The following is a 14329-nucleotide window of genomic DNA, read 5'->3' as shown; positions in this document are numbered from 1 at the left end:
CAGATTACCAGCGATCACAGGAAGTTCCTTGCGCTTGAAAGTTAGGTGGGTCCTTCATGATGTTTTTGAGAAATTCACTTAATCTATTTGTTTTCTCAGCTCAATTTAGAAAATGAGACAAAAGATAAGGTGGATCCAAAATGTAAAGTTAACCATATAATAGGGAAAAGTGAGGAAAAAATTGTCCATTGTTGAATCTTCCTAAGTTTACTTAGATATTTATATGCCATCCAGCTATTTATAGTCATTCCTACTGCAATGAACTGAAAAGACAAATAAACTAATATGAATGTTTCAATGATGGTCAATGTGGCCTACTTCAAGTTTTTGTATCCCCCTAATTTTTTATCTCAATGTTCTAAAATGAGAGGAGGAAATGGATGAATAGGCAAAATTTCTAACAAGCATCATAAAAGGCCCCACCTAGCTTCTCAGCACTGGAACTTCCTAATAAAGCCTCCCACAGACAATTCGTCCAGCGCAATGTAATATACATGTATACTCATCTAACTAACTTTCTAACATACTTAACTTGGCCCATCTCTAACAATGGTCTATTGGCCAATCAAATTCCACTCAATTACGCTTGCACCGATAATCGTACAGGCAATCAGCAGTACCAATCAAATCCCACCCTATCCGGTTCGGATCAGCTACAACGTTCGATACTAAGCTTATTCTGCCACCCTATTCATCAGCGTATAAAATTTATTCACCCACGTATTCATATGGAAAGGAATATGCACCCGCTTAATTACTGTTGCTCATTAATTTGGAGACCACTGTGTTTTGTCCAGACCATCCAACCGGTGTACCAAGTGGGCCCCCCTATAATGATGGGATGCATTTAAAATCAGGCCTATCCAATAGTTAGGTGCGGCACATGATAGGAAAAACATGGACCACAATCCTAACACCTCCAAAATTTATATGGTTGGGTTGACCTGATTTCTAAGGTGTCGAACTTTCATGGTTAGACGACCTTGATGGATGGGTTGGATGCTATACAAACCCCAGGGTGGGCCCCATGCACACCATTGTAGAATAAGCTTATTCCACTAATTGCAGATGATGCAGCCTCCATTAACAGCAGCATAAGCTTAAGTAGACAGTGTCACGGTCCATATGCATCCACTCAACACCTACCTCAATCCAAACTGTAGGTCCCACATCGATTGTAGCAGTTACTGATAGGATGATCAACGATCTGAACCTCTGATTACTGGACATTTATGAGTTGAATCTTGACTATTGACTTCTTCCAAATTAACCGTCCATCCGATGGAAACGGATTGGCTACCCCCCTGCAACTAGCCAGTGGCTGGTGGTCGGTGCTCCGTGGGCCCCATCATGATGTATGTGTTTCATCCATGCCGTCCATCTATTTTTCTAGATAATTTTATGGTATGAGCCCAAAAGTGAGGTATATCCCAATCTCAGATCACATTACAGGAAACAGTGTTGATTGAATGTCGACCATTAAAAACTTTTTTGGGGCCATAAAGTTTTGGATCAAGCTGATCTTTGTTTTTTTTCCCTTCATCTAGGTCTGTATGACCTAATCAACAGATTGGATGTCAAATAAACAGTACAATGGGCCTTAGGAGGATTTTAATGGTGGATATCCAATGGCTATTGTTTTCCTGTGGTGTGGTCCACCTGAGATTTATATCCATCTCATTTTAGGTATCAAGCCCTAAAATGATCTATAAAAATGGATGCATGGCATGGATAAAAGACATACTTCATGGTGGGCCCGCAGAGCACCGACCACCAGCCACCGGACTAGTGGTAGGGGGAGTAGCCAATCCATTTTCCCATCCGATGGCCCTCGATCCGACAGTTAGGATCTCCTTTGTAAGTTTTCGATGATACTCCATCTAAGATGGAGCGCGTACGTTTTTCATTTACGTGCATATATCCCAGTGGTTGTGTGCAAGTTTACGGGTCCATCATGCTCCGCAAGAGCATAAAAAATTACATCCGAAACCTAAACAAGGTTATACGTTCACCTGGAAACGATCCTAGCCTTTGGTTAATGGATGTTTGTTTTAGTGTCTTGGACCATTGACCATATTCCATTTAAAACCTTCCATATGTGACCATGGACTTGAAAGTTATAATAATATTTTAGTGTGATCTTTGGGTCATGATCTAGAGCAGGTCCTACTATTCCAACAGTTTGATTTATTGTACATGTGTGTCACTTTCTACGTACGGATGGTCCATAATATCTTTTCTTGTGAGCGTATTGTTAAAGCCTCTTCTGAGAAATGATCACGTACGTGCATTGTTTGTGAAATTTCACATGCAGGCCCATCTTTCACGCCAATGTGCTATGCGTACAAGAACATCCAACCCATACAGAAGATGATCCACACCACAAAAACATATCTTCCCAGAAAATTATGCCGCCACTCATCAGGTGGGCCGCCAGATCAATGAGTGGACCACTCTGATCTTCGACCCAAGTGAACATCATAGTGTGGCCCACCTTCAGAACGGCTAGGATATTCCACCCAAGTGGCACAATTGCAGGAAAGAAAAAAAAAGGGTTGTATGTGAAAATTCACATACATACATATGCAAAGAAGAGGAAAAAAATCAGTGGATATACATGGTGTAGTGCAACGTCCACCCGCATTAACGAAAAATAAAAAATAAAAAAAATAAAACACCATTTTCTAAAAAGGAAAGGAGGAGCATATGCTTCTTCCTTTCCATTCCCATTCCATTCCATAAGACATATATACTCAATCCTCTCTCTTTATTACCTCTCCTTTCTCTCTTCCAGTAACCTTTCTTTCGGTGGTTTTAGCTTTCTTGACAGACAGGCGCATCCTGGTTTATTTTCCCACGCCATCCTTTTCTCCCTCTCCCTTTGGTATGCCTGCCTACTTTAGGTTTCCGAATATATATAAGCATGGTGCTGATCTTCGCACATTTTTTTGCCCGTACACGCGGCATTTTTTCATGGTCCACACGCTTAGGGTTTTGTGAAACGTGATAACGTGTGGCAGTTTGTAATGATAGAATAAAAAAAGATTCCTTCGTATGAGAAGATTTTCTTATTTGTAAAAGACGAGATATTGAGGGAGTAGATTTTCTTTTTCTTCATATTTCCTCACATGTTTATCCGAATATATGTTATTTTCCTTTCCTCGTCTACTTCATGATTTCCAACAATCCAAATGGTTACAATCACAACCATTTAATTAGTGGTGTATGATAGACTCTGTCTCCTTAGTGAGAGAACATTTTCACTAATTGGATGGCTAGGATTGTTGTGTCATAGCAATTTTTGGTTACCATCCATTTAATGAAGAACCCAAATGGATGAACGGTCAAGATCCTACCAAACATCCCACGTTTACTACACAAACAATGTAGAGGTACGATGAATTCTATGCTGGCGGATGCGTTGAATCAGCTCTTGTTATACATAGGTGGGTAGGTAAATGATATTTACACCTACTCTTTTTTTTTTAATCCCCAAGGAGTGCTGGTAGTGCGAGGTGATCTGTACGTTTGCACTAATGCGTTGTACACGTGTTGCATTTATATTGATCCAAACTGTCAAAATGGTGGGCCAGCACTATAGATGGGCATATTTCTAAAATTAGGTTGGTTTTACGATATTGATCCCTAGTTAATGGACCTTTGTTTATCAGATATGAACCGTTGACTATTTCAATATTAAAACGGTCATGGCATCAATCGTACAATTACTATAATTTGTTCAAAGTAATTTTTGGTTTTAATTTCCATGTAAAGCATGCCCACTTTTATGCCACGTGTAAGTGGATGCTTGCATTTTCATGGATGGTGGTCATTTTCCCTTTAATATATACTCTTCTACATTGAGTTATATATACATATGAGAGAGAGAGAGAGAGCTTTGATTGGATCAACATCACCACCTTTTGATTACTGGATGGCATACATTGGCATGACGCTTGGCTTGTTTGGACGTACAATATTTTATGATATTTTTTTCTGATGATTCTCTCCTGTGTTAAAGTAGGTTGGGTCATCCAATCATCTTCATATCATCTTCCCGTTTGTTTCTGCTTCCACCTTAAGCAACGTTCCCCATCTCCTTAGTGAGGCGAGAGATTCATGATGGGTTACTAAACAAATGTAAATAAAGGTGGGATCATATGGTAGCGCGCGTGACCACTCTAAATTGCACGTTCCCAAGTCCTCCACCGTGCATTGGCCTCCACTGCATGGCTGGAATTGTTTTTTCGCATTATGAATGGCCCATGTTGCAAAAATCTATTGATTGGATGAAATCCTATACCGACTATTTATCGGATGAATGGCTCCAGATGGCATGGTTTTTTGTGACATGGGTAGCCCAAAATGGGGTCTACTAGGGCAATGGTTTCGATGGACGAGGGTGGGTCTGGTGTATGGTGTAGGGCCCAAGGACTACATTTTCTAGTGGTTATGCAGACTACTAAACTGTAGCTCCTTAAAGAAATGCTCCCTTCTTTAGTGAGTGGGAGGCACTTGGACCCGGTTCTTAAGGCTTTTGGCACCCTACAAATACCACTCCATTCTCCTTCCCTTCTTATCCTCCTCGGTCTCGATCATCTCTATAAGTACCATCACCATTGTCTCTATCCTCCAAAAACAAGAGCCAAAAGCATCTGTGTTAGAGAGAGAGAGAGAGAGAGCGAGAGAGAGAGAGAGTCTCTCTTTTACTCAAAGTCTCTTCTCTACTCTCTATCTTGGCTGAGGTAAAATCCTTTCTCCGTGCATAACATATATTGATATTCATCTTCCACCATTACACAATCTTCACCATATTCATCTCTTGTTGTTGTTATTTCTGCTCTTATTCGTTATACTTGAGGTCACTGCTCAACTTCTGTATTTATCTTTCGTTGTAGCTGAGAGCTTGTGTCACCTCTCTCTGCCTCATGCCTCATGCATCCTTTTTCTGATAAACACATACACTTTGCAGTGCTCTTCTTTGACTTCACCACCACCCATCTGCCCGGGATGTCGTCGGCTGTTCGCAGATGCCCTCGACTGCCAGTGTCTTTACGCCTCGAAGAAGAACTGATCGTCGGCGATCAGCAAGGTATTGGAACGATACTTGGATTCTCCTCCTCCGCCGAGAGACAGAGGACTGAGACTAGAAAGTCTCTCAGAAGGACCTTCTCTGCTGACATGTCTTCCAAGAAATGGTTGGCTCAGCACATGCCAATCTCTCTCAAGAAGACTGCATCCTCGCAAGAATTCTCAGCGATGCCCATCCCTGATTCTTCATCAGCGTCCTCATCAGCATCTGAAGAAGAGGAAGAGAGAGAAGAGCGAAGAAAGGAGCTCGAGAGACCCAGTCAGTGCGACATATGGAACTTGATCCAATCACAGAAGACAGCAGACCCCAACTCTCCACTCCCTCCTCCTTACATTCACCCACTGGTAAAACGATCATCAAGCTCACTCAGCCAAAAGAGTCTCCAGATCTGCACAGAGAGCCTTGGATCCGAGACAGGTTCCGACAGCATCTCCCCACCTGAAATCCCCGACTACCTGGTATCTGAATCAAGCAACGAGGAAACAGAAGAAGAACGTGTCCCAGTTGTGGTAGAAGAAGAGCTGAAGGATACGAACAAGGAACCAGTAGCTGCGAATTATCGTTGTTTGATGAGTAGGAAGTCGCCTCCTCGCTCGTTTCCACCACCACTACCTTCCATCTCTAACAGCTATGGGCCGCGCCTCCGCATGAAGCCCCACCGCAAAGACGGCCGCCTTGTCCTGGCGGCAATCTCCATCCCCTCCCACAACACCTTCCATGCTGAACGCCAAGATGGCCGTCTGGTTCTCTCCTTCATCAACAAACCCGTTAAAGAAGATAATCACACCATAACCAAAGATAAAGGACTTCAAATAGTTGAAGAAGAAAAGATAGTTGAAGAAGAAGAAGAAGAAGTGGATGAGGTTGCTATCAAGAAAGGAATTGTGTTTGAGGTGAAGATTGTACAAGAAGAGGTAGCGGCAGCTGTGATGAAGGTCCACCGATCGACGCTAGTGATGGACAAGATTGTAAGTGGGATGCACCTCAACAACCCTAACCCTTGGGTGAAAAGGGTTGTGGAGGAGAGAGATGTTCTGAAGAGGGCCTCACCAATAACACCAACCGCCCCTGTGATGGCTTTCAACGGTTACAATCGTGCGGCGATCATCGATCGGCCAGTGGAACCCAGGCCCAGCAACCTCATCGTGTCCAAGAAGCCGATGGTGGTGGTGAAGCCGGAGGAATTCCTGCCGATGGTGATGAGGTGCATGGAGTTTTGTAGGCCTGTGCTGGTGTGGGAGCCCCGTTGCATAGCTACCACCTGATGTTTTATATCTAATACTTATTAATTATTACTAATTAATAATGATTAGTTGAGTAATAAGTGCATGTCGTTGTTATAATGACCGAGGGAAGTGATCAAGAGATGATGATGATGATAACATGAGATTTTTCCCCTTGTTACATCACATGATATGTTTTTCTTTTACCACAGTTTTAATTGAGTTTGTAAACCTGTATCCATCTTTATTGGGTTGACTCGGCCTAATATCCGAGTTTTTCATACCTGACTCGGTGCTGGCTTGTCTTATGCTTTCTTTTACATGTGTTTGCAATTTGACTCGGGGGCTGTGACTCACCTCACCCGAAATTTGGAATTTGTTCATCCACCAGGCCCAACCTCGAATGGGGGGCAGTTAGGGTTGCAACCGGCTGTTCTAGTCCAGCATATGATCAGCTAAGGACCAGAGTCTAGGCACAGCCCAGGATGTGACCTAAGGAATTAGGGCTCCGGATGGAATTGGCGCAACATGTAAATCATAGCTAAAATCCTTGAAAACTCGACTTGACTCGCTGTCCACCTGCGGCGGTTGACTCGAGAACTCAGATGAATTTTGACTCGGCTTGACTTGATATTTAATAAATAAATTAGTTATAAATGTGTAGAATAGTTATGTATAGATAAAATATATAAAATGGCTAAAATAAATAATTTTTTGTAGCCTGTGAGTTCGACAGCAAGAATATAGATAGATGCTTTCTTCTCTTGAAATGTTGGCGGGTTCAAAGTGCTCTCTTTTTTCCTTTTATGAAAATGAACTATTTCCAGGCAAGTGAGTCAGTTTTAGTCCTGGCTAGTCATGTCCAGTCTATCGAGTCAGTGGGTCGACTCAAGTCCTGTAGAATGAGTCGACTGAGTTAGACTCAATACTAGTGAGTTTCATAATGACTCAGTTAGGGCAGTCGACAAGATGGGTTCAGGTTCGGCTCCCGGCTTACCTGTAACCTGACCCGGTAAGAGGGTCAGCTTTGTGTCTTGCCAACTTTCTGAGTTTGGGATGACCGGTATCATACTCGAGGCCTCCAACCTTTGATCCCATCGCTTGGAGTTGGGTTCAGGTCAAGAGCAACTGCTTGGTTAGGCTCGCTCCCATGTCCAGCTAAAGCTAGCCTAAAGTGGAACGGCCCCAGCCAAGCTGAGGCCAGTACAAATTGTGGAATGGGATCGAGCCAGGTGGGTCACCCTAGCTCTGTATCTACCTTACCACAAAAGGAGACTGGGTCGTCCTAGCTCTCTATCTATCCTACATTGGAAGGAAGTCTCCGTTGTATATGACATGGTGACTCCAGCACTGTGTAGATTTGTGGTGCGTGATGGGAATTTGATTGGGCTAGTGGTCCTGTAAGAGATGGGCCCATCGAGTACCCGTTACTAAATGATCATATTTCTTGTTTTATATTATGTGCTGCTTTTATTAGGCATGTAGATAATCAATATTTTCCGTGGGTTTATGAGAGATTTCTGTCTTTGCTGGCAGTGGATCGTCTACTCATATGACAGACTAATTCTAAATGTACAGGAGAGATAAAATTGCGGTGATGTTCATACTTTATCATCTTCACATCTACCACCAGCTTTACCCTCTCCCACTCAATCAAGTGAGATGCATAATCTCCTCGAAGGTGAGAAGGCTCCTCCAACTAAAGCTGCTGCTACTACTGCTTATCTTTGACTTTCTTGAAAGTGAGTGCGAGATGATTGAATTTTCAGGAATAAGAAAGAAGGATATACTTGGAGAGCTTAGTAGAGAGACCATTGTATATGTGTGTGCATCAACCCTCTTAGTAAGAGGTATTAAGTAGCTCTAGTAGAACCAGTGAGCGACCATACCCACTGTTGAACCAACTTCTACTAAGAAAAATAGAAGATGGGGTTACAAATGATAAGATGTTACATCTACCTTCAGTCATGAGAAGTTAATTAATCAAAGTCGAAATAATATAATCACTCCATTTTCTTCTATATGATTAATATTAAAGCCTGATTAAAAAAGTCGGGTTATGAAGATATGAGATGATTCATTCCTTATGTGTGACCTACGTATTGCAAACTCGATATATGCCTAGTATTGTGTAGTTTATGGTATAGATTATAGTCATGCACACATACTTGTTACGTATAAATTAAATGTTTGGATTTAATCATTGTATTGTACAAGTAGTCAATCTCGTAAGTGACTCTTTGTGTTCTTCGCTATTCTCTTTTTGTATATATGAAGATGATATTGTATGTTGCTATTTTAATGTATGATGAAAAAAAAATTCTTAAATTGATTGAACTTGGTTACGCAAGGAAAGTGGCTTAATCGATTGTAGGCTACACGTTTGCATAGGAAAGATCACATGACAGTTATATCAACTTTCTAAAACTATAAATACTTAATCAGGTAGGAGTTTTGAGTTTTGATAAGATTTTACAAATGCTATTCTTTTTAAAAAAAATATAAATAATATACTATTACTTAAAAAGGCTTTTAAATTGACATTTTTAAAAAAATGAGTTTTTTATATATGCATAAATTAACTTGATAATTTGGATATCCAAGTTGAGTACTCCAAATTGAGAGTCAACTATATCTGATGTGGTCATGCAGACCAAGACATGCATAACAAAGCTTTGTATATTGAGTGCTCGTCAAGTGTCTACTTAGCACTTGAACATCTATGAGAAGATAATAATGTTCTAATTAGTCTCATATTTTTAGTTTTTTAGATCACATTCTTTTCATTTTGATAGTTATGACACTAACTAGATAGAAAATTTAAATTGTTTCCCTCCCATAATGTGATTGAGCAAGAGATGTTGGATGTGGGCCCGTGAGGCTACTCGTGGGCAACCACTAGTGGGTTAGTCCTACACATTATCCTTTGAAATTTTTTCGATTAGATATCTCTTTTTCCTATCACATTCTCTTGAAGTTGAAATTCAAAAGAAAGATAATTGTGATAAGGGAGAGAGAGATCAAATATTATAAGGATAAGCTCTATCATTTCTAAACTCCTCTTAATCCTCTTGATATTCAATTTTCAGGTTCAAATACAATAGAAACTTAGTATTTACTAAAGATCTAATCAATCTGTTCCTCTCAAAAACATAGTTTGTGATAACGTAAAAATTTTCGTGATAAAAAAAATCAAGAGATAAAGGGTTTAACTCTTACCTTCCTGTATGATAGGGGCTTTCGCTTCCTTACTCTTGGGTGCTAGCTTGAACTTAGAACAACGGCTAATTAAAAACCTTTTTAAGAAAGTGTAGCCCCCCTTATGTTCTTGGTGAAGGCAGGACCTAGGACCCCCATAATTTGGCACGATTAAATTGCATAGATGAATTTTCCAACGTTGATTACTGATGGCCAATCTTCTTATGGAAGAGGTCTCTCCCTGATCTATTTTAAGTAGGAGAGTGAGAAAATTGTCATTTGGATCTCTAGTAAGAGTGAAGGGGACGTGTACAATTCATTAAGTGGACCCACACACGCCCATATGTTGAGATAAGAATATCAATATGGAGGGAGATGTAAACCTCTCTCTCTCTCGCTCTCTCATATCTCTAAGTGACATCCCGATGTAAGGAAGAACATGAAGCGACAAGAAGAAGATCACCGTATTCCTTAAGTAATCAAGACCTTGAATCCATAAGGTGAGTTCTTGACTTTATAAGAAGCAAGAGAGATATTTAAATATTTTTATTGAATAATAATGTTGAAAATAGATGTCTTAAATCTGTACCCTGAGTCACTCGACCGATTGAGTGGACTGCTCGACCGATCGAGGGGGCTGCTCGACTCGAAGTCCAACGGTGAAGTTTTTTAGAATCCTGTGGTGCTCGAGCAGTCAAGGGTTAGGTTCGACCGGTCGAAGGGGTCCTTTGACCAGTCGAGGCCCTCCTTCCACTAGTCGAGGGTTATGCAGATACGCTGCGGATTTTGTGCGGACTACGTAAATTTGAGTCAGTTTTTTAGAAAGTGCGTAAGGGGTGTTTCCCCTAGGGCTTTTCTAAGAGGGCTAAGGCTTTTTAAAAGTTTTCCAAGGGTTTCTAAAAGAGTTTTAGGGTTTCTAAAGGGTGTAGCAAGGGTGAGATTCATGATTGTTCAAATCAGGTAAGTCCTTTCTTTTTATAATATATGCTTTTATAGTGGAATTCTGTCGCTTCGTGTCGTGGTTTTTTCCCGCAAAGGTTTTTCACGTTAAATCTTTGTGTTCTCTTGTGTTTGCCTGGTGCTATTAGATTGCTATCCTAGATCGAGATCTATGTGATTCCGCAGCACAAATCCCCAACAAATAATCTAGGATTTGATGTAGAACCGAAAGAAATGTAATAAAGAGAAACAACTTTGTTAGTATAATTTGAATTAACAGTATATATATAGGCTAAATGAGAATAAGAAAATAAATAGACTTACTCACCCAAAGGGTTGGGGAATCACTCACTTAATAATGGATAACTTGGAGGGGGATGGAAAATCACTCACCCAACAAGAGAGTAATTACTCCACTCACAAATACAAAGCTTATAAAAAATAACTCTAAAATATCCTCTCTCATGAAAAGACCACTACATATATGAGATGAAAACTTACGTATGATATAATACTTTTTTGGTATAAAAAGGGTTGCATTAGGATTATTTAATTATATCAATTATATAAAAGATCTTATTTCGATTAGAAATACCTGAAATAGCAAAATCTCCTCCAAAAGGTAATTTTGCCAAAATAAAAACAAACGACAATAAGATATTATTAGAGCATTCCCAACATTATTACAATCAACTTCTAAAAAACGTGAAAAATCTTAAAACTAAAAAAAGAGATATATAATGAATACAAAAATTATAAAAAATTATATAGCCAGTTGGTTGACCATGGATGCACCACTACATTAAGTTCGATAAGTCATTTGTTTTATGATGATGCTCGGATTAAAAGTCATGACTCTTTTATGGTTAAAACTTTAAATGAATTTCTCCATAATCGAAATGAATTTCTTCGAATTGGACATGCATATATGGGACCTAACTACATCATGCCCTTCGAAGGATTAGGTCCGATTCTGCCGGACTACTTCTGCTTTCATTTGAGATTCTTTTGCATGGTCTTACTGTGCTAAGAATGTATTTGTGGTATTCTCTACATCTCATCCAAAAGGAAACATTTAGAGCTTTCTATAGCTTATCGCTGCCCTTTAAGATAGGGTATATATATAAGGGTTTACATTTTATGGGTATTTACATGTATGATACACCACCATCATATGAACCTCTTTGTACCCTATTATGAATGAAGTCCGTTGAACTACCTCATTCATGCACATACTCATGATATGATCCTTCCACTTTATATACTATTTATCATTTTTTTATATCAAATGATGATCAAGTAGTAGATTATTAGTCATTATCAAGTTTAATAAAAAAAATTTTAATGGTTAAATAAAATTTTAATTGTTAAAAACCTTTGTGAAGTTAATTAAAACCTTTTAAGTACCAGGCTTGGTGAAAAACTACTTAATAAATCCTTGATCTAATGAGATCTTAATCATCAAAGAAACATAGGCATGATCCCTATTTTTTGAAAAAAAGAAGAAGAAGAAGTCTCTAGAAAATCCAGTGGATGTAATGACGACTCGAGCAAGAATTAATGAATCTTGATAGATATATATTAAAATTTTCATGATTAAAAATCAAGAGATAAAGGGTTTAGATTTTATCTTAGTGTGATATCGATTGAATCGTATAGATAAATTTTCTAACGTTGATTGTTAATGCTAATATTCTTATGGAAGATGTCTCTCCCTGATATATTTCAGGTGGGAGAGGTAAAAAAATTGTCGTATGCATTTCTAGTAGGGGCAAATGAGACGTACACCATATATTAAGTGGATCCACACACACCCACGTGTTGAGATCATGAGAATTTAGATGGAAGGAGATGGGAACCTCTCTCTCTCTCTCTCTCTCTCTCTCTCTCTCTCTCTTCTCTTTCCAAGTGACATCCTAACACAGTGAAGAGCGTGTAGCGACAAACGAGATCATTGTTTCCTCAAGTAATCAAAACGTTGAATCCATTAGGTGTCTTCTTAACTCCATAAGAAATAAGAGAGAAATTTAAATATTTTTATTGAATAATATAGGATTGCTCGATTACATTATTTATATAAAAGACCTTATTTCAAGAAAGTTAATTTTGCCAAAAATAGAAATGATAATAAGACCTTACTAGAGTATTGTTGACATTATTACAAGTAACTTTTAAAAAAGTAAAAATTCCAAAATTCAAAAATAAAAAGATACAACAAATATGAAAAATATCAAAAATAGTATTTTTTTTTTCTAAAAATAGATTGGATGTGCTTTTTCTTGCGAAATGGATGTTGGCAATTAAAATAGTTAGTCGGTTGACCTTGGGTGCAACGCTACATAAGGACCGATAGGTCGTGTTTTGTGATGATGCTTGGATCAAAAGTTACATCTCTTGTACAGTTAAAAATGTTAAATGACAATTTCTCCATATCTGGAATAAATTTCTTCGAATCGAACATGTCTAGGATAGAGTTCCATCATGCCCTTCGAAGGACTTGGTCTTTTAGATTTCTTTTAGTTCAGTTGTGCTAGGAGTGCATTTACAACTTGCTCTACATCACATTCAAAGGAGGGCGTCTATGGCTTTCTACAACTTATGTCTATTCTTTGAAATTTGGTCTATATATATAAGTAGGGGTTTAGATTTTATGGGTGTTTGCAAGTATGATACACCACCATCCTACAAATCTTTTGTACCATACTATGAGGGAAGTCCATTAAATTATCTCATTCATGTGTATATTTCTAATATAATCCTTCTACTTTTTATACCATTCATGCACATGATGATCAAGTAGTGGATTATTAGTCATCATCAAGTTTGATCAAAACCATTTTAATGGTTAAAACAAAACTTTAATGTTTAAAAATCTTTGTAAACTCAATTAAAACCTCTTAAGTACCAGGCTCGACGAAAAATTTATTAAGTCTTCAATCTAATAAGATCTTAGTCATACATAGGTCCCTAGATAAATCCAATGGATCTCATGATGACTCAAGGAAGAATTAATGAATCTTAATAGATGTACCGAGCATTATCCATGCTTTTAATGACATTTACAAAACCTTAGAAAGTAAGCCAAAGCTGCTTCATCAATATTATGACTCTTATACATCCTTAGCTCTAAAGATTAATTATCTTTCCTGTAACATTAAGTCATTCAATAATAAAAGTCATAGTCCTAATAAATGAGCTCCTAAACTATTCACTTAAACTCAATCTTATAATACAAGTGTCTAAAGGTCTAATACAAGGACCCTATATCCATGGCATACTTATACTCCTATATAAGGTAATAGTGAAGGCATGATCGACATTAAATTAGCTCTCAATGATGGAAATAATCTATTATGACTTAGGTTAATTCCCTCACACAAGTTGACCATACATCTCATAGAATGGTGTCCATAAATCTGTCATAAACATCCTTGACGATCAAGGCATATCACGGTACTTACGATTTATGGAATACAATTCTCCTCAGCCAATACTACTTATCCAATCTTAGTCCCAAAGACTATAGAGGAATTACTCTTCATAAAACTAATATTATAATGAGTTTAAGACAATACTAAATATCAATTAAGGCATATTATATTGTTTAAAAGAACTTATAGTCATTAAGATCATTATAGAGATTGACCATACCACATCCATATGATTAGTGGATCAAGGGGTATATTACTTTTACAAGACGTAACTCCCGCATTCGATTCCTCCATTTATAAAAGGGGAGACATTCCCTTAGTAAATGTATCCCATTTAAGAGATTCCCCAATAAAATTGAGAGAGAAATAATGAGGGAGTATTCATTGTCCATTAAATTATTTGTACATGATTTAAATTATTGATCATGTCCATTGGTCATTCTAAT

The 14329-nt window shown here is 38.4% G+C and overlaps 1 protein-coding gene across 1 annotated transcript; it reads left to right on the top strand.

The window, feature by feature from the left end:
- Positions 1-4571: 4571 nt before the first annotated feature.
- LOC131242568 (protein FAF-like, chloroplastic) lies at positions 4572-6596 on the top strand. The gene is made up of 2 exons (XM_058241287.1): positions 4572-4745; positions 4973-6596. The coding sequence occupies exon 2, from the start codon at positions 5011-5013 to the stop codon at positions 6355-6357; it is 1347 nt and encodes a 448-aa protein (XP_058097270.1). The 5' UTR covers positions 4572-4745; positions 4973-5010; the 3' UTR covers positions 6358-6596.
- The last annotated feature ends 7733 nt before the right edge of the window (positions 6597-14329 follow it).

The sequence above is a fragment of the Magnolia sinica genome, chromosome 4 (genome assembly GCF_029962835.1).
Source record: "Magnolia sinica isolate HGM2019 chromosome 4, MsV1, whole genome shotgun sequence".
Lineage (NCBI taxonomy): Eukaryota > Viridiplantae > Streptophyta > Magnoliopsida > Magnoliales > Magnoliaceae > Magnolia > Magnolia sinica.
Note: the sequence above shows the minus strand (reverse complement) of the source record. Positions and strands in the feature narration are given on the sequence as shown.

Coding starts and splice junctions, on each gene's coding strand:
- LOC131242568 (XM_058241287.1), top strand. CDS start 5,011: ATGTCGTCGGCTGTTCGCAGATGCCCTCGACTGCCAGTGTCTTTACGC.